The 23,458-nt window shown below is 35.4% G+C and overlaps 1 protein-coding gene across 3 annotated transcripts in view; it reads left to right on the plus strand.

The window, feature by feature from the left end:
- The window catches only part of LOC145662421 (uncharacterized), a 30,037-nt gene extending 7,350 nt beyond the window's left edge, over window positions 1–22,687 (plus strand). For 2 of the 3 annotated variants that reach the window (XM_081727978.1, XM_081727979.1), the window contains exons 3-7: window positions 4,465–4,524; window positions 11,067–11,189; window positions 16,574–16,793; window positions 19,031–19,231; window positions 21,852–22,687. In XM_081727978.1, coding sequence (XP_081584104.1) covers window positions 4,465–4,524; window positions 11,067–11,189; window positions 16,574–16,793; window positions 19,031–19,231; window positions 21,852–22,288 — 1,041 coding nt within the window. In that variant the 3' untranslated portion in view covers window positions 22,289–22,687. The remainder of the gene's footprint in view (window positions 1–4,464; window positions 4,525–11,066; window positions 11,190–16,573; window positions 16,794–19,030; window positions 19,232–21,851) is intronic. The other variant, XM_081727980.1, reaches the window with a different exon arrangement.
- Window positions 22,688–23,458: the final 771 nt, after the last annotated feature.

The following is a 23,458-nucleotide window of genomic DNA, read 5'->3' on the forward strand; positions in this document are numbered from 1 at the left end:
AACAGAACTAGGCGATCCAGGTTTGTTGCTTTTTCTTTTACTTCATTTGCACTGTTTTTTAAGTCCGAATCAGTAGTATCAGTAACAAGTGGTCTTTATCATCAAGCTGTAAACTGCTTGGCTCTTGGCTGCTTCGTGCACTTTTTTTTTTTTTTTTTTTTTTTTTAACGCCCAACTGCTACACTCTGATGTGCAGGAACAGCATGCAGTTTTAAAGGTGAAAGACCTAAATATGTTAAACTTGCATCAAGCTTTGCTTTTTCTTCTTCCACTGCAGCTTCTGTTGTATCTTGATGAAATTTGAATTCGCTGTTAACGTTTGTGTGGAGATGCTGACTCTGGTGTGTCTGAAGATAATTTCCCTTGTTTGACAGTGGCAATTTCTTTCTTCACTTTTGGGCAGTTCAGGCACGTAGCCAGGATTTCGCAATAGGAAGGGGAGGGGGTCCGTAACGAGATACTGTGGTTATCATACCAGGGGCTCGATCGTTCTAAACTATTTTACTGGCAACATATATTCGTTCGTTTATCCAGGATTTCGTAATGAGGGGTCGTGACATGAAATACTGTGGTTACACACCAGGGGATCGATCAATCTAAACTATTTTACTGGCAACATGTCCATATTGGTTTGTTAGGACAATAAAATGAGGATATGTTAGTAAGTATCTTAATAAAAAATAAAAAACTATGAAGAAATCTTGAGCAAAAGAATAAAAAAAAGTATTGAAAAAGATAATCATCCAAGGTGATTCGAACTCGGTTCTACTTGTTTTCTTTCTTCTTCTTTTTCTTATCTTCGTTTAATGACGTCAAGGATAGCAAAGAGATTTCTTTCGGGAGTAAAGACATCCTATAAAATGGATTAGTGTTGCCGTGAAATTCAAAATGGTTGATATTATTGATGATTCTGGGCATTTCTTAAGTACTACCTGAGAGTCTGTCTGATCGAACCGGTTTATCGATCGTCATTTGTAGTCCATAGGATTAGCATGAAGCTAAGATGGAATTCAGAATGCTTCGTTACAATAATATCCATTTTCAACTTGACCCCTCCCCGTTTCCTCCACACAAAGCTCTTCATAAGAAAGAGTAACCAAACCCTTGCTATAGCTTTATATTTTTGACGCTGATTCATCTATTGCTCGTTTGTTTTTGTTTCATCCTTCCTTAATATTTTTCATTTCTAGATCCGAAGGGGGGGGGGATCCGGATCCCCCGGACCCACCCCTTGGCTACGTGTCTGGGGCAGTTGGAACACATTTTGTGACCTCGGATAACGGTAATATCCAGATGTTTCTTGACGGTTTTCGCAAGTTCCAGTGTCACTGTCCGCAAATCACGTCGCACTGTTTTCTTGTGCCTTGTAAAAGGATCACAACATTTCTTGTAAGCTAATCCATAGTGATGCAAATACCACTATGATGAAAACAAATAGTCACGTTTTCATTGGTGCTTTGTAATTTAGACGTCCACAAATCAGTTCAATTTCACTCTCTGTGAAAGTTTCATTATTAACTGGCAGAATTTCTTTCGTAGAACCATATGTAATCTGGTGGCATTTTGAGTCTGGATGTGCACAACCTCTGCTGCAAGGAGGTAGGTCAGTCTCAGTAACTTCAGATGACATTAATTAATTTATAAATGTTAGTGATTACAAATCGCAATATTTCAGATAATGCAGCCACTGGTGCTATTTTGTAATTAAAAATGTGCCACAAACTATGAAACTTTTGCCTTCCAAATTCTCTCCTTTGTTGTACCCCACTCTTTATTCACCCAGGGTACTTCTAATTGCTGCCAGATAGTAACAGCCATTTCGACTAAAAGAGGCAAGAGGGGAAACTTTGACAATTCATTTCATTCATCTTGATATTTTTGAATGTAGTACATTACATGCTCAAATACCCAACATGATATTCACTTCATTTTATAGGAAATTTCATCCTCTTTGAGTATATCTAGGAATTATTTCTGTGAATTTGGTACTTTCGAAATAAAGCCAGTTTTGTACTTTTAGTGGAGACTCGCTTTTCAAGCATGCTTTTTACTAGGGTTTTTTTTTTTTTTTTTTTTTTTTTTTTTGTACAAAAGTGCACTTTAGGTTGACGCTATGTCAAATCTGACCACAGATTTGAAATCTACAGATAATTCTGCATCAGAATGGATAGGTCTGTTGCCTTAAAGGATTCATGTCGGCATGTTACTATTGCAACTTTAAACCTCGATTCACCATTTTCGCTGTCGCGAGTAGAATTTTTTTGTCTACCATGTCGAAATTTCGATGGATCATAAATGGAAAGTGGTTGAGCGAGAGCTCTGAACTTTTGCACAAGTTAGCTTTGGTTTTTGTAAATCAAGTGTACCAAATAACATTAATATCTGAGTCGGTGGGTGACATTTCGGTTTTTCACTGGATGAACTGATGTGGAATGACCCCCTATACTTGTAATAAATTAATTAGTTATAGCATATTATTTCATACACACTTTACATTCAGCAAACCGAAAAAAGAAATTATTGCACATTTTCGAATGAGAAAAATTTATTAAGTATATTTTTAATTTAAATCATTTTAGCATTTTACCATAAGAAAGTACTGCTTATAATTTCACATAAGATATTTCTACTAGTTGTAATTTGATAAATTAGGTCTTTTGTGGTACAGTGTATTTTTTTTTTTTTTTTTTTTTATCTTTCTGTTTGTACGGCTGTAATTTGGGGTATAATTTAAGCACACAAGAGCTTAGAATCGAACTTGGTACATTTTTACCTGTTAGCACTTCTGTGTATATAATCCTTTCCTTATTAGCCGCAGTAACTCACATTTCTTGCGGCTGCGTTCTTTTTATCAGGGGTGGAGCTTGACATTAACCTGAAGATAAATTTATACAGAGTGTTTCAAAACAACACCGACAACGTTTGGGAGGTGATTCCTGACACCAAGATAAGGCAAAAAGTATAGACCAACCTGGGTGCACAAATGTTTCCTTTCGGAGTTATAGGCTGCCGAAAACACCAAAAAATGAAATTTAAAGGTCCATAGATCCAAAACTATGGGACCTGCCTTAGTCGGGTCAAGACTTCACTTAGGAACTATTATGTGCTCTATCCAAAAATCCATGTTTCAGAATCCTAAGGTACTCACGCAACAATTTTTATAGAGGCAGTTTTGCTACTGGCATATAATTTAAAGTACTCACCAACTACCTCCATTGGGTGACCAGTCTTTTCAAGTGACAATACACTGAGAAAAGTCCGTTATTCGGACAGCGACATATTGTACAAATATACGGAATACATATGTTTACTACGGAAATCTGTACGGAGCACACATTATCCAAATGCTACATACGTACTGACTTTTTCGTCTTAGATATATATATAGATAGATACAGGATGATTATAATTAAAGTCCCAGTTTTAAGATGCTATAGAAAAACGAACCACTGGTCAGAATGACGTCGAATTTGAACTGAGTATATTTGAAGAAGGGGTAAACAGTATGACATAAAAAAACAAAAGTTCCCAAGTGTATCAATAGGTGGCGCTGTAAGCGGCATAACGAAAGTGGATTCGGCTAAAAGTGACATTCTGAATCAAAATACGGCGGCTTTGGCATTAGTTGCACATTAAATTAAGCCGTACTGTTCAACGTACTTGATTGTTTCGTTTTTGTAACGGAAAAAATGACTTCCAAGTCATTCAACAGTTGTGGCTCTATTGGTGGAAAGCCCATCCACGAAGGCAAGGTCGTACCATTGGATGGGAAAATTCGGTTTCTAATTATCCTGGAGATAGAAATGGGCTACGTCTGTCCACAAAATGTTCCACGGCCATTGATTGTCCACTTCCATGCGCAACAAATTCTAGAGCAAAAGTGTGGCTTACAGCGCCATCTATTGATATACTTTGGAACTTTTGTTTTCTTATGCCGTACTGTGTCTCCGTTCTTCAAGTTTAAATTTGAAGTCATTTTAACCGGTGGTTGTTTTACAGCGTTTTAAAAGCGGGGCTTTAATTATATATATATATATATATATATATATATATATATATATATATATATATATATATATATATATATATATATATATATATATATATATATATATATATATATACAATCTTGAAACCGATGGAAAGATCTGTTTAGTTACGCTAATGAAACCCTTGGTTTTGAAGAAAATGCAAAGAATAGGCAATTTTATGGCATTTAAGTAATAATGTTGGCAGTATAGAATGAAATGGGGAAAATAAATTTTGAAGGCAAAGTCTTCCAATCTCCCTCCAAATTAAATTCTTAAACTCAGGACATACATTTTTATGTCTCTGACATTAAGAAATAGGCATTTAGCCTAACATTCGGTCTTCTTTATTGATAATCATGATAATTGAGAGTTCATGTCTGTCCAGTTAAATTTTCAGGAATATATATATATATTTTTTTCCTTTTTTCTGCAGATGACCATCAAAAAGGCAACTGTTCTGGATTTGTCGAATAATCGTTTGACGTCTTTGGGGGTAAGTGTTTCTAAAACAAATTCAGTGAGATTTTTATTTTACTTACGTATTTTCTCATGTAATGTATTTCAGGAGAATTTACATCTAAGGAAAATTATTTTATTCTCAGTGGCATTTCCTTCCTTAAATGTACACAAATTGTAACTTTAGTTATTTGTAGAGGTTTAGGCTGGAAGAAGCATAATTGTTTCTTCTTTTCCTTCATTTGCTTATCAATAATGAGGTAAACATTTTGTTTGATATTCAGACAATTAATTTATTTATATATATATATATATATATATATATATATATATATATATATATATCATCAAAGAAGCGAAAAGAAGGTAAACGAGAGGAAAATAATAAGTTCTAGAGAGTAAATAAATGGAAACTTGATAATTGAAGTATTCCCCGCCGATCCAGTGGCTAGCGCATGTCTTTGGTGCATGTAGTTCCGGGTTCGATTCCCGGTAGGTAAACACAAAAAATCAGAACCACTCACTTTCATTAATCATTCGTCTCGTCTTGAGCCTAAAGAGTATAACGTGGGGCGTTAAACTGAATAATAATAATAATAATAGTTTCGTTTGATAGTTCAACTAAGAAAATAATATAGGTGTGCTTCCATTACAAACTCAATAAAGTCTTTTTCTTGGCTATACTATTTATGGATGAAAGTTGAGCATACGACATGAGTCTCTAATTGTTTAGTGTACAGGCAAGATAGTAGTGATGTTGCATGATCTGCTGTCTATCTTCCTGCTTCACTGGTTTCAAGACCCAGCGGGGTTAGGAGTCTATTTGGACAATAGATCTCGCTCTCTATAAACTAGGTGTTGTATAAGGACATACAACAAAATTTAGCTATTAGTTTTATAAATACTAGAGTGAGTATGAAACTCATCGAAATGTACTATATTGTTCCGTTCCTGTGCGTGATTTTGCCAGGTAAGCATTTCCCGTTACTGTAATCTAATGTGACGTGGAGCACATGCCCATCGTTAACTGTTCCTTTTCCACATTACAACCAGACAGAGGGTCAAACATGTACCGGAACTCGCTTAAGTGCCAGTTTGTAGTACTGTTGAAATATTATTGGAAGACAGGGATGAAAACTGCTAAAGCTGGAAAGAAACTCTGTTCTATAAAAGGAAAGATGACTGTGAATATTCGCACAGCCCAAATGGTTCATTTGACTTAAACCAAGCGACACAATCTTTGAAGACGAACTTCCGGCCGGTAAGCCAGTTGCCATGAACATGAATTTCCTATATCTAACTGTAACAACCAATTCATGCATTAATACAGTTAATTAGGAACACAGAAGTAACATCTTAAAACACCGTGAGTCGTCATGAACAGGTTTGTCTCTAAACAGCCTCATCTCATTTTGCCACACGACCTGATACCAGAACAGGCAGATAGACAGCTTACTCTGTGTCAACAATTGCTACAAAATCCTTGTTACACCAGATGTTGGTTGGTGTGTCGTGGCAGGTGAGGAGAACTATCTTTCTGCGATATTGCCGGTGGTCATGAGTGATTATGACCAAGTCAAGTGACACTTTCGATTATCCAAAGTTGGAGGTTTAAAGCAAAGGATAGTCATGCTGTGAATGGGAAAGATTACACTGAACAATTACGGCAGATTCGTGATATTATGGCTCCAGCTTTAATCATCAGGAAGAGAGTTTTACTTCAGAAAAGAGGGTCATTAAAAACATTCGATCACCGGTCACTGGTAATTATCTGAAATTCAAGGATTCAAATTGGTAGAACATCTCGCATACATCTTAGAGTTCGTCTCTTCGTACTATTATGTTTTTCTCCGTCGCGTATTTCCGACAAGGATGACTGCTTTGAAATAGGGGTTCATGTGGAGAATAGGGTGCGAGAGTTTTTGGCCTTCAAATCTTACGAGCAAAATTGCATTAGATTGTGTCACTCATAAAACGTTGGCAAGGAACCGACCAACATAGTCGTCTTTACTTTGCAGAATAAGATAATTTTCATTCTTTTCTACAGAGTTTCATACCAAAAGACGAACAAAATTATGACTCACCTTCGTACAGTAGAATAGTATATACAAGATTTTAATCAATGTAAATATTGGATCTCATAAGCAATAATATAGTAGCAATGTTTTTAAAATTCTCTTTTGTCGATATTTGTGTGTGTTGAGGCACTGTGGTATGAAAATTCTGAAGTTCTGTACGTCGCCGTCTTAACAGATCTCCCACCTACTTTTAAAAGCATTCTACATGAAGATATTGATGATATAGTTTTGTGTGTAAGTTAGTGAGGATGTTTAAAGACGTACGAGTATTTATCACAATGCCAACTATGAGCATCAGGGTAGAGTTCCTAAACGAGGATGAGTATTGAAATATTTTTAAACTTACATATAGAAAAAGAGAACTGCTTACATCAAGAAATATGTCGTTAGACGTTCGAAAACGATTTATTAAGACCCTGATGTGGAACGTGACTCTTACGTGTCAGAAACATAGACATTGAGGAAAGCTGAAATATCCAAGCTGAAAGCATTTAATATGTGGTGTTGGCGCAGAATGCTGCGCATGTCATGGATCGAAAGGAAAAGGAATGAGGACGTACTAAAGGAAGCTAATGAAGGACGACAGATCATGAAGATAATAGAAAAAAGAAGAAACAGCTTGCTTGGCCATCTTATTCGGCATTCCGATTGGATCACCGTGTTGATAGAGGGAAAGGCAGAAGGAAAACCAGTAAGAGAAAGACCAAGGATAGAATATCTAGATGCAGTTACGAAGAAGAGACCTTTTCAAAGTATAAAACAACTCTCCCAAAGGAGAGAAAAGTTCTAAAATTTCCATGTTGCCCACCAATCTATGATTGAGATGAGAAAAAAGATATAGAAGCGGTAGCGATTTATACTGTATTACAATTACGTAAACTGTACGAAATTTTAGTAACTTATTACTTTCTGTCGTAAGCTAGTGACCTGACGGGACCTACAGTCTTCGTTCTAATGGTTCAAAGAAAAGCCACAATTTGCCAGGAGGTGGCTGTGTGACTAATATAATTTCGCGCGTTTGGATTACGTTGTTTTTGACAAGTAATCGTGTTGGCTGATATTTGGACATTGTTTTCTGTATTATTTGGAGCTCCAAATATACATGTTTTTTTTTTTTTTTTCATATTTCATCAGGTAATTTAAGATTAATAAAAATAGTAACTACAAATATTTATATATTATTGTGTGTGTTATGGGAAAAAATTGCAGGTGGATCACGAAGTCCCGTCAGGCTTTTACGCAGTGGCGGGGGTGTTAGGATTTTCCTTCGAACCTACGCGTTGTTTGTTATATTTTCATTATAGATTGTTAGTAGTGATATCTTTAACTAATTTATATACTTCATTTAGAACATATGTTTAGGTAGGTGGCACAGCCCCCTAGAATAATTCTAACATATGAGGGTGTACATTATTGGGGCTCTATGGTAGAGCCTTAGCACCCTATATTTCATGTAAATGATATAGAGGTCTCGAATATTGCCGGACGTTTATTCATACACTTCATACTTCCTGGTGTTGCCATCAACAATTGGGTAACCGATCAAGAGAGAGAGAGGGGCAAAAAAGCACCACTTTCAGTAAGCAGTGATATCAGACTCCAAAATCGAGGGGCACATTCGCCTCAATTCGTAGACAAAAGGGATAGATGTGAACTATATTTTTCGAAGTTTGAATCCAGACCGCACTCGAAATGTATAATCAGTGGTAGAGCGTTCACCTCTGGTGCTTGGGGTCCCGGGTTCGATCCCAGCCCCCGCCAAGTAAACTTTGTGGTGGACAAACACCGTGCTCGTGGGTTTTCCGGGGTTCTCCCGTTTCCTCCCACTTTATTCATTCCACCATTTCACTCATCACTCATCATCACCGTCTCCTTTAGGCTAACCGGCATAACCGTGGGACGTAAAACTCAAAGATTTCATTTCATTTTTTCGAAATGTATGTTTTCTATGTGTAAATGAAAAGAAAAACTGTTTCTTTGAATTCCATCATAAGGGACTGAAGCAGCGTAGATTGCTTTCCAAATTTGGGTTCAAGCACACTAAATTATCATTTTGTTTGTATTCAGATATTGTTAAGGGAAACAAATAATCAGGAATTTGAGTACAAAAAATGTGAATTATCAAACAAATTTCTTTTAATGTCATATGAGAGTGTAATGGTGTATGCTGCCTTGAAATTCAAGTAATATCATTTTTTCAACTAATATTTTATCAGGGTGTCTATCGGTCACGAAAAAGTCACGAAATTAGAAAACGGTCCCGAAAGTCACGAAAAAGTCACGAAATTTAGCTTTTGGGTCACGATTTTTTTTAACTGTGCAAATGTAAGTACAGATGTAACATAATTTCTAATCTTCAATGTATATTAAAAACTTCTAAAATTAAAGATAAAAGAAACAAACAGGCTGAGGTTCCGTAAACTCACTTTCAAGGAAGTGAAATTTAAAAATTGAAAGTGAAATTGTCAATAAATAAAAACAAAATAAGAAACTGCATATAGGTGAAAAGTCAAAAACAGAGTATATAAACGTAAGAAATTGTAAACAATGGGGCAGTTATTGGTCATTCATTGGCAGTCAGTCAGAACAGCACAGAGTCGACCATTAGAACCTCATCAGGATGGACCTCAGCCTGTACCGCTATAACCTTCTGTAAGTACTTATTAATTATACATAAGAAGTTCGTGCGTGGAGGTCTTCCTCCATGACAGGCATTTTTATTAAATCTGTAACTTCTATATTATTGTCATGATCTTTTTTATGTACTACATATTATTGTCATAACCTTTCTTTATGTAACTACCTTCATTAAATTATCAAAATGCATCAAAATAGTATTATCCTACTACCAAGTATAACAATAAACAATCTCCCATAATCACTTATTCCAAATAGTAAACAAAAAAACATTTTTAAAGTTACGAAACACAGATTGGAAAATTTTGTTTTGTAAAACATCAGAATTCAACACCAAAAATGTGTATTTCGGCTTTAGACGCTACCAAATCGCAAGCAAAGTACGTTTGTATCACATGGATGAAAATTCGGCCTAATTCGCACCCAAATTCGCTCTTGAAAATGTTAGAAAATTTTATGATTTGGTAAAGGAAAGGTTACGAAAAAGTCACGAAATTTCATTGTTGAATTTTAGTAAACACCATGTTTATGTTCATTTAAATAATAATAGAAAGTAAAATTATCACAAATGACGTGAAATGAATTGAATAATAAATTCCAATACTATAAATAACCCAAAAGTTTTAAATTATTACAATTACATCCGTAACTTTACCTATATAAGGCATGGAAATAAAAATATATTACTATTATACTATGTTAGTCAAATTCTATCTGACGAGACTTCTTAAGTCCCAGACCCCCAAAATCTACGTACTAAAATAAAACACTGACTTTGCTAGTTTTTTTCTTAAAGTATGCTATTTGTGACTAAAAGAAAGAAAAATAAAAAATATTGGCCGAGAACAAAAAATTCAGGTTATAAAGGGTTAAATTAATCCAAAGAAGTGCCGTAGGGATAGTGGGAGAGGTCGACGTGGAGAAGAGAAAAGAGAAGTCACTTCTTCTATCGGCTCAGCACGATTTATAGGACAACAGCACAATGAAAACCAATACAGCGGAATAAGACCAAACACGTTGTGATTCTTTTGCTGTTAGGTGGGTGTCTCGCGTATAGAAGAAAAGTTGGTTTATTGCTTCTCAGTAGTTTTTCCCTCTTCATACTAATTTTTGCAGTCAGAAGTTTCCTCACTGTATAGGATGATTTGTATTACGTTAAATAATAACGGAGAGTGACTTCTCTATAGTGTCGCTGGAGTAGAGTAACATTCCTTCAAAAGAAGGAAATGTTTGTTGAACCTGAGAAATTTTCTCTTTGAAATCCATTTCAGTAAAATACTAGTCACTGGTACGAATTGTTAACATAATTAATAGCTCTTAGTAGAAATAACCATTGCTTAATGTTTAAATAAAAACAATACAAAGTGAAATTCAAATGTGTCAGTAAAATAGTTCTATCTTATTAACAATTGCAAACAATTTTATAATCTGTTTGGGGAAATATTTCTTGGTATTCAACCGTTCAGGTAAAAGTTTAGAAGACGTCAGTTTTTAGTATTTCTCGTGTGGACTGTATAATACACAACCATGCAACCATGACCGCTGCTCACTTAATACGACTAGCAAGTTGACATCATAACACAAACTCAAGGACACCAACTTTACATATTGGAGCTAGAGTATTACTCTCGTGTATGGAATAACAAAAGTTATAATTATACAAATTTCGCCTAGATGGCGTGTGAAACCCATCATCATCAATCGAGTGAGGGGACTAGAAGAATTACTGATAACTTCTAATTGATTAAAAAGACTGTCAATTATTATTATTATTATTATTATTATTATTATTATTATTATTATTATTATTATTATTATTATTATTATTATTATTATTATTATTATTATTATCAATTCTTTTCAGAACAACTTCGTCCAATTGACTCATATAGTCAAATTGGATCTCAGCAAAAATATGCTGACAGGACTGCCAGACGAGTTTGGAAATATGGTCCAGCTAAAACATTTGGATCTTTACAGTAACCAGGTAAGTGAAGTATTGCACATGTTTGCAAAACAAGTTGTTTTTCTTTGTAATCTAGTCACTATTTATGGACATACCGATCAAAACTACCTGGAGTTTCTACTGGAAACCTATTGTGAGCTTCTTATAATTTTGGCATGAGAACTTTGTGTGCAGAGGTTCTCTTTCTAATGTAAAACATTTGACAACAGTTGAATCAGCAACAGATCTATAAGATACTGCAAATATGACTAATTATAGTTCTTAAAATGAAGAAGAAACAATTTGATTTAGTGTAGATATTGCATGGTATAAACAAAAGTTTGGAAAGTGAGGCAAGATATTAGTTTTGTTGAAAGATACGGCCATTTGGGGAAGGAGGTAGGCAATGCAGTTAAAAAAAAATGAAAGAAAAGCAAGTTTTGTATATTTCGTAGTTCATATTACTTGTTAAAGCCAAAATTACTATATTAAAAAAATACGAGATATATGTACGGCATTCTGTGCTCAATTGTCACTCAGTAGGGCCGTATAAATGGTGCTCGTCGTTTCTATTCCAACAACAAACAAGTGAGCATTCTAAATATTTTTCAAAATACGGTATTTTTGACTATTAAAAACATAAACTTATCAGCAAGATATGAAGGGTAACAAAGCGTGTAAAACTTGCTTTCCTTTTGAACTTTCGCCACTGTATTGACTCTATATGTCGATATTTTTCAAACCTAACTAATGTGTTACGGTGGCAAAATTCGTCCATAATAGATGCTTACTTAAATTCGGGGTGTTTGAAAACTTTTGACCGGTACTGTATTTATGTTATTATTATTCTGAGTTTTTTTCCTTAAAATATCTCCATCTGTTGGTAAATGGCCTTGAAATATTAAGAAAGTAGTTATGTCTCAGTTGCTGATTTTATTTATACATAAATAAATTGTGACATTTGCAATCCATGAAAGGTCTCTTGCCAGCCATTTTCCAGACTTTGAACTGAGTGATAAGTTTGTAAGTCCATTGACACCCAACGTCGTTGTTTTCTATTTTCTTGATGGGGGCCGCGGTGGCTCTGTGGTAGAGCGTTCACCTCTGGTGCGTGGGGTTCCGGGTTCAAACCCTGCTCCCGCCAAGTGAACTTTGGTGGACAAACACCGTGTACGTGGGTTCCCTCGGGGTTCTCCCGTTTCCTCCCACTTTCTTCATTCCACCATTTCATTCATTATTCATCATCACCGTCTCCTTTAGCCTAACCGGCATAAGTGTGGGACGTAAAACTCAAAAATTTCATTTCTATTTTCTTGACCTATAATGTGATACTTAAAAAGAGTGCTTCACAACAGTGAGTTTGGCAATCCAGTGAGTACACACTCGTCATTATTCCACGTAGAGTTGTGTATTGTGGAAATAAAATTTCTATACTGAAATACAACCTTTGAAACTAGTAAGATAGAGTTTGGAGACTAGTAAAATAATTGCAAATATATTGTACGCAGCAATTATTTATCCTGGATATCTTCAAAGTAGGCTCCTTTGGGATCGCCTCATACTTTGCCAATGCTTCTGCTGCTCCTGATGGGTGTCATGTAGATAAAATTTCTTATGTGATACTACGTAGCTTTGCGAACTTGTGAATGGATTCAATGTGTCTATATCACATTCCATTCAGTGCACTGTCACTTAGTTTTTGGATCGAATTCATATCTACGTTTTATTCTCTGACAATGATGCACCGCTCGAAAGTGATACTTTGACTCCTCTTTAACAGGTTGAAGCCGCTAATGCTCGGGGTTCCTTCTGTTATGAGCACGTAAGGAATAGTTCATGAGTTAGTTTCCTTTTCTCAAAATCATGCCATAAAATCTTGTGATATATCGTCTTCCTGATTTCTAATCTTCTTGTTGGAAATAGGACTACGAAAAATAAGTTATAATATTGTTAAGAATTAGTAGTGTCAATAAATTTCTTACATCCAGTCTGTTAAATTAGTATAATTAGATAAACAAAGAAAAATGTTTGAAATCAACATTCCTGAAACTGACACAATTGTGGACAAATGCGTTGGACTACCTTTATTTTCTAGGTTGATTGCGTTAAATATTATATTTTCGTATTACGTATTATTACCAAAAGTTTCCAAAGTTGTAAACAAATTTTAGCTTAATTTAGGAGCTATTACATGGATAAAAATTAGTTGTCTATGGATTTATGCTAGTAACAAACAGAAATTCTAAAAATAGATGTCAAAGAGCATGCATGGATACAAAACCAGACATGCGGTTATCAGATTTCTTGAATATTTAAAAGAAATACAATACATTTAAATAGACTCAGGAGTTTTGTAAGAAGCCAAAGATAAAACAAACTGTTTCCGAGTAGTTGTTTATTCTTTTAAAAACAACCAAGACTTGATATTGGTAAACCTTGGTTATACAATAAACGGGAAGCCGTGATTAAAATTAATACCAACATAACATGGCTGCGAAGCTTTTACTAAGTAGTGAAATAAACACATCCTGAGCGTGCCATCCTTCAGCGACCCACAGTGTCATTTGAAAGGGCACTTTAGCAATACATGGAACATGGTGCTCTTTGCTGATGAGTCCGTTTTATTTTTCATTGGTTTTACTTCAGTTTCTATTCTACATAACCAAGCCTTCAAGGAAAAGCCCGAAGCTCGGAAGTGCAAAGATTATTGAAGAATAATATTTCGAAGTGTAGGGTAGCTGAAAGGTTATATTCCTGAGCGTGATATCATATCGTCTAAAGTAAACAAATTTATAAAGGTAACCAAGAAAGTTCTGTCGTTTTTGTGGAGGTCCGTGTCCAATTAGCCCTCACACCGTCAGTTGAATGCGAATGGAGATTAGGCGAAGGTCAGTTGTTGGTGTGGGTATATCCAACATATTACCTGGTTGTAACAGTTCAGTTACACCGTGAATTTACGTAAGGACAGAGTGATCATGGGACATCCACAGAGCATCATATGGGCGTGTACGCTGTATGAGTTCAAACTGCGGTCGAACGCCACTGCAGCGGGGCGGAAAATATCAAACTGCGGTCGAACGCCACTGCAGCGGGGCGGAAAATATGCTAGGCTTTTGGTGAGGGTGTTGTGACTATGCGGACAGTGGAGCGGTGACGAAACACTCGAACACGCACTACGTGCCGGAAGACCAACAAATGTACAAAATAAAGATTTTCAGGCAGCAATTGAGGCGACATGTTAGGAACTGGGACTACAATTCAGTGTGAGTGGAGAAATCATTCGGCTGCATTTCCATCAACTTGGAAAGCACTACAAGTTGGGTCGATGGGTCCCACATAATTTGACTCCGGGTCAGAAGGCAACGCGAGCAGACACCTGTGTTTCTTTGCTGTCTCATCTGAGGAAGGAGCCATTTCTGAACCGAGTATTGACATGTGATGAGAAGTGGGTCCTGTAAGAAACTCCACGGCGCCGTCATCATTGATTAGCATCCCATGAACTGGTTCCAAAACAGCCGAAACCAATACTGCACTAGAAGGTCCTCCTTTGTGTTTGCTGGACTGCTCGCAGCACCGTGCATCGGGAACTGCTACCAGCTGGTCAGAACATAATGCAACTGTGTACTTTCAGGAGTTGAGCCATGTTCAAGAAAAACTCAAAATTCTGGAGCCAGCACTTCTGAATCGCAAAACTGTGCTGCTGTTAGAGGACAACGCTGAACCCCATGTGGCTAGGATGATCCGGACACCATTTTACGCCTTGAATGGGAAACACTATTGCATCCGCCATACTCCCCAGACATTGCACCGTCCGGTTATCACCTGTTCCATTCCTTGGACAATCGCCGTAGAGGACGCCAGTTCAAATCCCTAGTAGAGGTGCAAAATGCACCTGATACTTTCTTCGCTTCACGGCCCACCAAGTTCTACCGCGATGGAATCCATGATCTTACAGAACGTTGGCAGAAGGTCGTCGATGCTGATGGGGACTATTTTTGATCTTCCAGATACGTCTTAGGGGACGGTGTTCGAAGGTGGTGGGTAAAAAAGCGACAGAACTTCCTTGGTTACCTTTATAACATGCAATCTACTCCTAACCAACATGCTTATCGTTGTAACCCAGAAGACTAATCTAGTCTGCTTTTTAGTTAATAAAAAGAGACTACCGAAAATGGCTGAAGTCATATGTGCTCATAGGACCAGTAGTTACTTTGGCTTCCAATACCACATCCTGGAAGACACAAGAATTCTCAGAAGAATTCAAGCATATGTGTGATTCCAAATGCAAAATTTTGGTTTGATGGAAAAATACTTCCATTATTTATTTAATATAAGTAATTGATGTATTTTTTTTAACACAATTTAGAAATCGGTAGTATGTATCTACCTTATTTATTACTTATTTAAGAGTTGAGTGTTGTTCTACCAATTGTGAGCTCTAGACTTTGCGGGAGAAACAGTATAAGTCAGGAATTGGTCAGAATTGGAAATCTATGTGTCATACTCCACTTCCGGTTAACGTAGTATAAGTCAATTCTAAACGTGGAGTTGAATAATCGCGTCTTGGTATAGTTAGTATAAGTAATTCCTACTTATGCTTGGTAGAATAAAACTAGCCTCCTGAAAGTCCTAGCCTCCTTTTTTTTTTTTTTTTTTTTAACTTATGTTGTTTCTCCCGCGCAGTCTAGAATTTATCTTGTTTGTGTTAAGCTTTGTTACAAATTGGAATACAAAGAACGGGAAATCATTTTGAGTGGAAAAATCTTAAGTAACATCTAATGAATAAGGTGAAAAGATGTTATATGTTATTTGTAAAATTATCTTGAGGACAAATAGTATTGTCCAAGTGAAACTCTACTTTTGAAGATTTGTAAAATTTCCCGTCTTCCATCACGGAATATCTCCATTAATTCTTTTGTACAAAACCAAGAGGTCAGTTGAACCCTTTCATCTAAGGAACAATTGATTCGATCTTCATGTGTGATTCATACGTTGAGAAAGATCGCAGTAGGTGATTGAAACCGTTCAGTTAAACTCGTAAAGACCCAATAAACAAGATAGATAGTAAATCCATTGCAACTTGAACCATTTGAACAGCAATCTTATCAAGGGTCTCAAAGGTCCTTGTATTTTTCTTCCTACAAATTCTTATATATCGTTCAAAAAATTCGATATTTACTATAATTTTTTTGATCAGTGTATTAGAATTTGGAGGAGCAAAAGTGAATATTTTTGAGTTTAGAAAGGTAGATCTGTACTACCACTTTTTAAAGTGCTTCCATTAAGTTTTGTGCTCAATGATTTATTAATGTCAGGATTCTTAATTATAGAATTTGATTACTAATATTATTATTATTATTATTAGACTAAAGAATTTGTCATTTACATCTATGTCTATTACTATGCAAGCTCCTGTTTGTTAATAGATTGAAAGGCTACCTCTCAGTTTTGGAGAATTGAAAAACCTGAAGTGGTTAGACCTCAAAAATAACCCTTTGACACCAGCGTTGGCTGAAGTTGCTGGACCATGTTTGGATTCTCCTCAGTGCCAACAGTGTGCTCGTAAAATCGTCCAGTTTCTGCAGGATCTCAAAGCTCGAATAGAGGAAGAACGCTTGAGAAAACAGCAAGAAAAGCTTGCTGAAGGTAAGTTCGCATTTTATTTCCGATACTCGGTTGTCAATTCGGAATGGTCGTAAAGAAAAACGGCTTCATGCAGTTGAATAGATGTTTAGAATACTGCTACCATTTTTTGTTTCATTAACATAAATTGGTATCTGACACGCAAGTAATATATATATAAATATAAAATATCATTTCAGCACCGAGACTGAGTTGTGGCTATATGAGATGAGGCGTAATGTGGAATTCGAATATGAGCTCCCACCGAGACTTGAACTCTGGTCATGTTCAAGGAAAGCTTTAACCTTTGGGAAACTAAGTAACTTTATAGCTTACTTGATCTAAATGCATTAATATATTAATATCGCTGATATTTTTCGATCAGAGTGTATGCTTTTGGTCTCATTTACTGGTTAATACGTGCCTGTTACTGTTTTAATCGTTTTCCACACAGAAAAAGTTATCTTAAATAAGGGAGCGAGGATTTTTTTTTTTTTTTTTTAAATCGTGCTACTCATTAATTTTTCAGAGTTGTAAATGCAAGTTTTTGAGAGGAAATACTTTTAATGTTTTTTTCTTTTCTTCTCTTCCCAATGTACTAAAGCGTTTAGCGAAGGAGCTTGTAATGTAATTAGTGTGAATTTTATTATTTCTGTATGTGGTCATACTAGCGAGATGGGCTTACTATTGGTTCTGCTTATCAATCAAAATATACCGACTCGCGAAAGCAGTTTTGATGTGTACTCGGTGTGTTTAATACAATAGCATTTCTTGAGTTTAACTTGATGTGCCGTATTACAAAAGACTGTACGGTTTAAATCAAACCAATTTTGAATATACTCAACGTATGAGAAATTTCACCGCCACCACCGATATTGTTCTATTGGACTCCCAGCACTTGCACTATAGCCCGACATAAAAGATTTCATTGAGCAGAACACAGACAAGAAAATTCGGTTGCACTTCTGCAAGCTTTCCAGAGGCCAGCAAGGGTACGTGAACACCGATGTTGGAGATGTCTTTTCAACAGATCAGAACCACAGAAGTCCATTGGACTGGCATCAGGCCTTTTCACTCGAATATCTTGAAACGGAATGACAGATTCCTAATTCCCGTTTCATTTTTTCTCATAAAAACGTAGAGATGTTCTAGTAGTATGACTGGAAGCCTTGTCTATATGGATTCTCGCTCGTGCGATGTTCATACGAAAGATAGATATATATTAGATTCTGGAAATATCTTACACTCAGTTTTTATTTATTTATTTATTTATTTATTTATTTATTTATTTATTATTATTATTATTATTATTATTATTATTATTATTATTATTATTATTATTATTATTATTATTATTATTATTATTATTATTTAACTTTGCTTATCTGCAAATTCCTTGCATAACTGAATTACGTATCAACCTTAAATCTACTCGGAAATTTTCCCTACAGTGACGAACAAATTTGCAGAGACGCTTGTCATATCTCTGTTACAGTATATCAATGCGACCATCGTCAGTGAGATGGATACATGCTTCATCTAGTGTGAGAACTGTCTGTCATTTGGGATGCTCCAGTTGCTTTTCACACAGTTTCCTGCAGTTAGTTTTTCATTCTCCAATGTGATGTGGAAGCAGGTAGTGTACTCGGGCTTACGGGCGCACCTCAACCAGAGCCACTTACGAATGTGTTCGCAGTTGAAGATGTATAATTGAATCAGTGGCCTATCACATGTTGAGTCAGTGGGCTTTCCTGGTACGCCAATTGTGGATCCGCTGCAGCACTGTGAATGTCACTTTCCTCTTGAGCCCTCTTCGTGGGCGACTGTTTCGGTTCGCGCTCCTGGTTTATGTAGCGATTCTCAATAGCTCTTGGAGTAGTTACCCTAAATATGAACCTCGATACTGTTTCAGTATGCGTATGTTGAGGAAAGGGAGCATGGGAAAGAAACGTAACATACCTTTCCCAGTAAAGGTTGAATGTAGGTGCCATTTACGACAATCACCCACGTACAACTTCAGAACACTACTATTCACAATAGACGCATCGTTCTAGCATCATTTTCGGATGGCAGAGGCGGTCCTAATTCAGTCCAATATAAACCGAACAATCTTCTATGACCGAACATAAATTAACTCCTTGAATATAAAAATATGCTTTATTAGCTATATTAATATTATTAGCTATATCTGAATTCACATTTCTAGCATTTGTATATTTAATTATTTTAATAATATTAAAAAAATATGTTGAATATTTCAGAAGCCCGGTTGGCAGCACTAGCTCAGAAAAGGAAGGAAAAGAAGAAGAGGAAACAGGCGAAAGCAGAAGCCAAATTACAAAATGGTTTGGAGCACACAGGAACAGATGGAATAGAGAATATTCCAAATAAAGAATCACATCCAGCTAGGCAATCAGACCATATCACAACAACGGAGAAGCCAGTGAAAAGAAGAAGAAGTTGTAAGTGGATTTCTAATTAACAAATAGTAGACATATATTTAAGCAAATATGATTACATTGGTACAGGGCGAAAGAGTACAGAGAGAAGATAAAATATGCTTTATGGTAATGATTTAAAATTTGTATCTACCACGATTCACATTAGCAAGGTACTATTGTAGTGGCGTGTTTCATTCTAGTGTAAAATACTCATAAGTACTCATTGAGTAAAATACTCAATTACAAAAGCCTAGTATGGGTTTAAATACTGTAAGGTTGTTTCAACATGTTGGTACGTAATATTATTTGTACATTTAACAGTGAACTCCCTTTGATAATTTTTCAATTTTGTTATGTTTATTCTGTTAATGAAAGAGAAAGTTATTGAACTTACTAGACAGAGAACGTTCATATACTTCATATATCAGAAGTTACAGATGAATCTGTAGAGTAATTCTGTTTTGAACATGATTATATAAATGTTTAAATTATTTTCGTTAAAGCAAGTGTGTATCGTGTCCCTATAAAAGTGAATATGGAGCGTAGAGTTGTGGCAGCAACGGTATGTTTATCTACAACATCCAATTGTAGAACTTAGATCTTCTTACCTACAATCTGTGAAGCGTAAGAAAAAGAAAGAAAAAAGTTGAAAAATTGCAAGGGGTTCTTCATGTAGTATTGTTGTTAAATTTTCAATTGTAATGTCACGTGTTTATGTATTTTGTTTCGATTAAAATTCATTATATAATGATCAGTATATTGTTCAGTGTTAGTTGACGCTAGCAAATTTAGGAAGTGGTATCTGGTCCCTTCTTTCATCGCTGAAAGAATTTTCAGATTAGTGACAGCACCGTATGAATTTTCCCTGTCTTTCCTGAAGAAAAACGGAGCACTGGTTCAAACGGTTCCTTAATTTAAAATATCTTCTTTGTATGTCCGCGTACTTCGGGGCTTATTAGTGTAACGGAACATATTACAACAACAGAAAACATATCAACAGCAGTAATAATCCCTGTAATTAAAAAAAGAGAAACATATCAGGCGGTGCGTCACGCTATCCTGGCATGTTATACAACCTTGCTTAAGAGAATGTAATGTTTTTTATTGAAATACGAGGGCACAATGAAATTGCCTGATAATAAACGCCAAAACGTTTAGTGCGTCACGCCAAACCCAAATAATAAAGATTTAGGTATAGTAATAATTGTCGTTACGTGTACTCTCACTTGTCCGCCTGATTCTAATATGTGTCTGCGTAATTGTGTATAATGAAATCCTTGATAATTGCATAAAAATATGGTATGAAATTTATGGTGATTAATGAGGAAACTTAAAAATAAATAAATTTATTATATTTGAATAATTAGAGCTTTTTAATTGGTGTACAGCGCGCTGAAATCTTGGGTGCAACAGCTACATAGTGTCTCAAAAGAAATGCAGCCCAAACTTTGATCAAGTATATTTGAAGTAAGAATGATAGAGACATGACTTTTGTGATAAAAGTTAGCGTTGTCTATGAAGATATTTTGAGAATAAAACCAATGAGATAAATCGTAACGTTGAATTTTAGTAATGTTTGAATGACCAAAAGTATAATTCAAAGTAAATAAATAAAATAGAAATGAAAATTGCTTATAATAAATTGCGAGGAAGAGAAAAAAGAATTATTATCGGTAATTCGTAATGTAAATATGTAGTAAGCATCAGTATTTATCGGATGTGACAAAAACTGCATTGTTTTGCAGCATTGTCAGTTGTAAAGGCTATTTTGTACGTATTCAGGAAAAAAAAAAACTTAAATAAAATAACGTATTCTGGCAACAATGTTCCAGCAAAAATATTACCACAGGTGTAACTCATTCTCGCACATATTGGGCAATGTGATTTATGAATAAATTAATAAACTGATTTTTTTACGATACGAGAAAAATACTCACCTCAGGACGTTGGAAGGAATATTAAGGTAACGAGCCTCTTGCAGTTCACAGGGCTTCATAGAATCAAACAGCTAGCCTTCTGTTGGGCACACCCCTTCAAAGATCCAAACAACCAGCTTCTTGCTGGCCACAGCTCTTCGCAGAATCAAGCAATCAGCTTGTGGTTGGTTGGCTACAGTCCTTCGTTAAATCAAACAGCAATCTTGTTGTTAAACACAGTCCTTCGTAAAATAAAACATTCAGCCTTTGCTGGCTACATCCCTTCGTTAAATCAAACAGCCATCCTGTTACTGGCCCCAGCCCTTTGTAGAATCAAATAACCAGCTTCTAGCCTGTAGCACATGCGCAAAAACGCCAAGTTCCGAGTATACACACCTTGGTGCATATGATACTTCATGTAAAACAGGTATTATTGGTGCACATTGCAAAACTTTATTAGCTACATTAAATGTCTTAAATACTGTTCTGAATGAGTAAGCAAATCTTAATGTTTTAACGTATATTTCAAAGAACTGAACTACTTGCAAAATCCAGGAGGGCTGGGAGCAATTTATCTTTTTTACCGCTGCTGCGGACTCCCATACACATGGAAGTTCTAATTTTAGTGATTGATAAGAAAGATATTTGAATAATAACTAATTTTTGTGTTTATTTTTAAAGATATTTGAATAATAATTCATTTTTGTGTTATTTTTCTTCTTTAGTTTTCTCCTTCATTGGCTGGTTGCTGTACATGATGTTCGTTTGTGCATCAATCATGGCATTGGCATGCATAACACTGTACATCGTCGACAGAGAGAAATTTAAGATGGTTCAGGTGAAACTGGAAGGTGCATGCAATGCAACGGTGGCCTCTTTACCACCCATCATTGTTGACAAGGGAAGAGCTACGATAGCGTATGTAAGCCCAACGCTGACAGTGATGTGGAACCGAGCTTGTACGATAGGAAGTACGTTGTCGAAGGAGATCAACCGTGGATATGTCACAATCATGTCTAACAAATCAGTGAAGAAAGGTGTTGAAAACTTCAGGATTTTGTTCGATTCTTTGTGTGCCAAAGTTAGTGATACGTATAAGACGTTAAGTAAAGAAGTACCTGTGTATGTGGATACTGTGAAAAAGAAACTGTTTTCTGCTTAGTCCCTGGTTCTTATGAACTTACGAAACAGAACCTGAGAGAACAGATCATTCCTTGTTGTTTGTTGGATATTTGTTATTTTTAGAACAAAGATGGATTTAATCCAATTGTTGTTCATTCCTGAATATTTCTCTGGTCTGTGTGGATTGAAATGATGCTCATAGCGAAACTTTGTGGGATTTACATTAATGAAAGGTAATATATGTATATAAAAATTGACCTGATAATGAAAACCTATAAAATAAAGGAAAAAAAAAACATGTATACGTATACATCGTTGAAAAAATAATGTAATTTTGCTTCTTGCAATTGAACACTGTAAGGTAAAGTGTTTGTTCAATAAGCTGCTGAAAGACTTACATATTAAAACGTGTATTAAAATTTTATTTACAAGTATGAAAGCCAGTTTTATTATAGCTAATACTGTATTATTTCTTTCTTTCAGTGAATTAGAACTCTCCCTTCGTAATCAGATATATGAAGTTGTTAATAATAATTAGACGTGGACGTACAAAAAATAAATAAATATAATAATAATAATAATATATCGGAGCATTCGATATATTTGAAGTGATGTTACAATTTCTAACCTATTTTCTCCAATTTCAATTCTGGACAAATTTCCATCGAATAGCTTTTCATTTCAGCACTAATACTCTTTCTCTGCAACATCGAAAGATTCTTAAATGTGAAAGAACATGCAAATACTAGTATTAGAGGAAATTAGCTCTTTTGTATTTTTTAATCCTACTTTTTAAGAACATGGAAATTATGTAATAGGTAACAAGCTTCTTTGGTTTTAGACTACATGTTTTCATATTACTTATACGTAATATTAATCAATAAGAGAACCCAAGTTCGTTTGCCCGCCGGTTTTAGTGGAAGATAAATCACCATACCAGGATAAGTTCCCATTGAAATTATGATTAGATTTAATGCATTGATCTTACGAAAATTTTAATTGTAATCATTATGAAAAGTAAATATGTATCAGCTATTAAAATACTAAAATCATATATTGCAAGTATTCTTAAGCTAATTTTAATGTTTTATCTGTATCTCAATGTTACCTGTATAGTACGAAATAGTTAGCTTAAACATTTTTTCTTTCTTTGAAGTAGGAAGATAACACGAAAAATTAGTTTATATATTTATCATCTCGTATGCCTAAA

Source organism: Thermobia domestica, chromosome 10, assembly GCF_964235325.1.
Source record: "Thermobia domestica chromosome 10, izTheDome1.hap1.1, whole genome shotgun sequence".
In the NCBI taxonomy this organism is placed as follows: Eukaryota; Metazoa; Arthropoda; class Insecta; order Zygentoma; family Lepismatidae; genus Thermobia; species Thermobia domestica.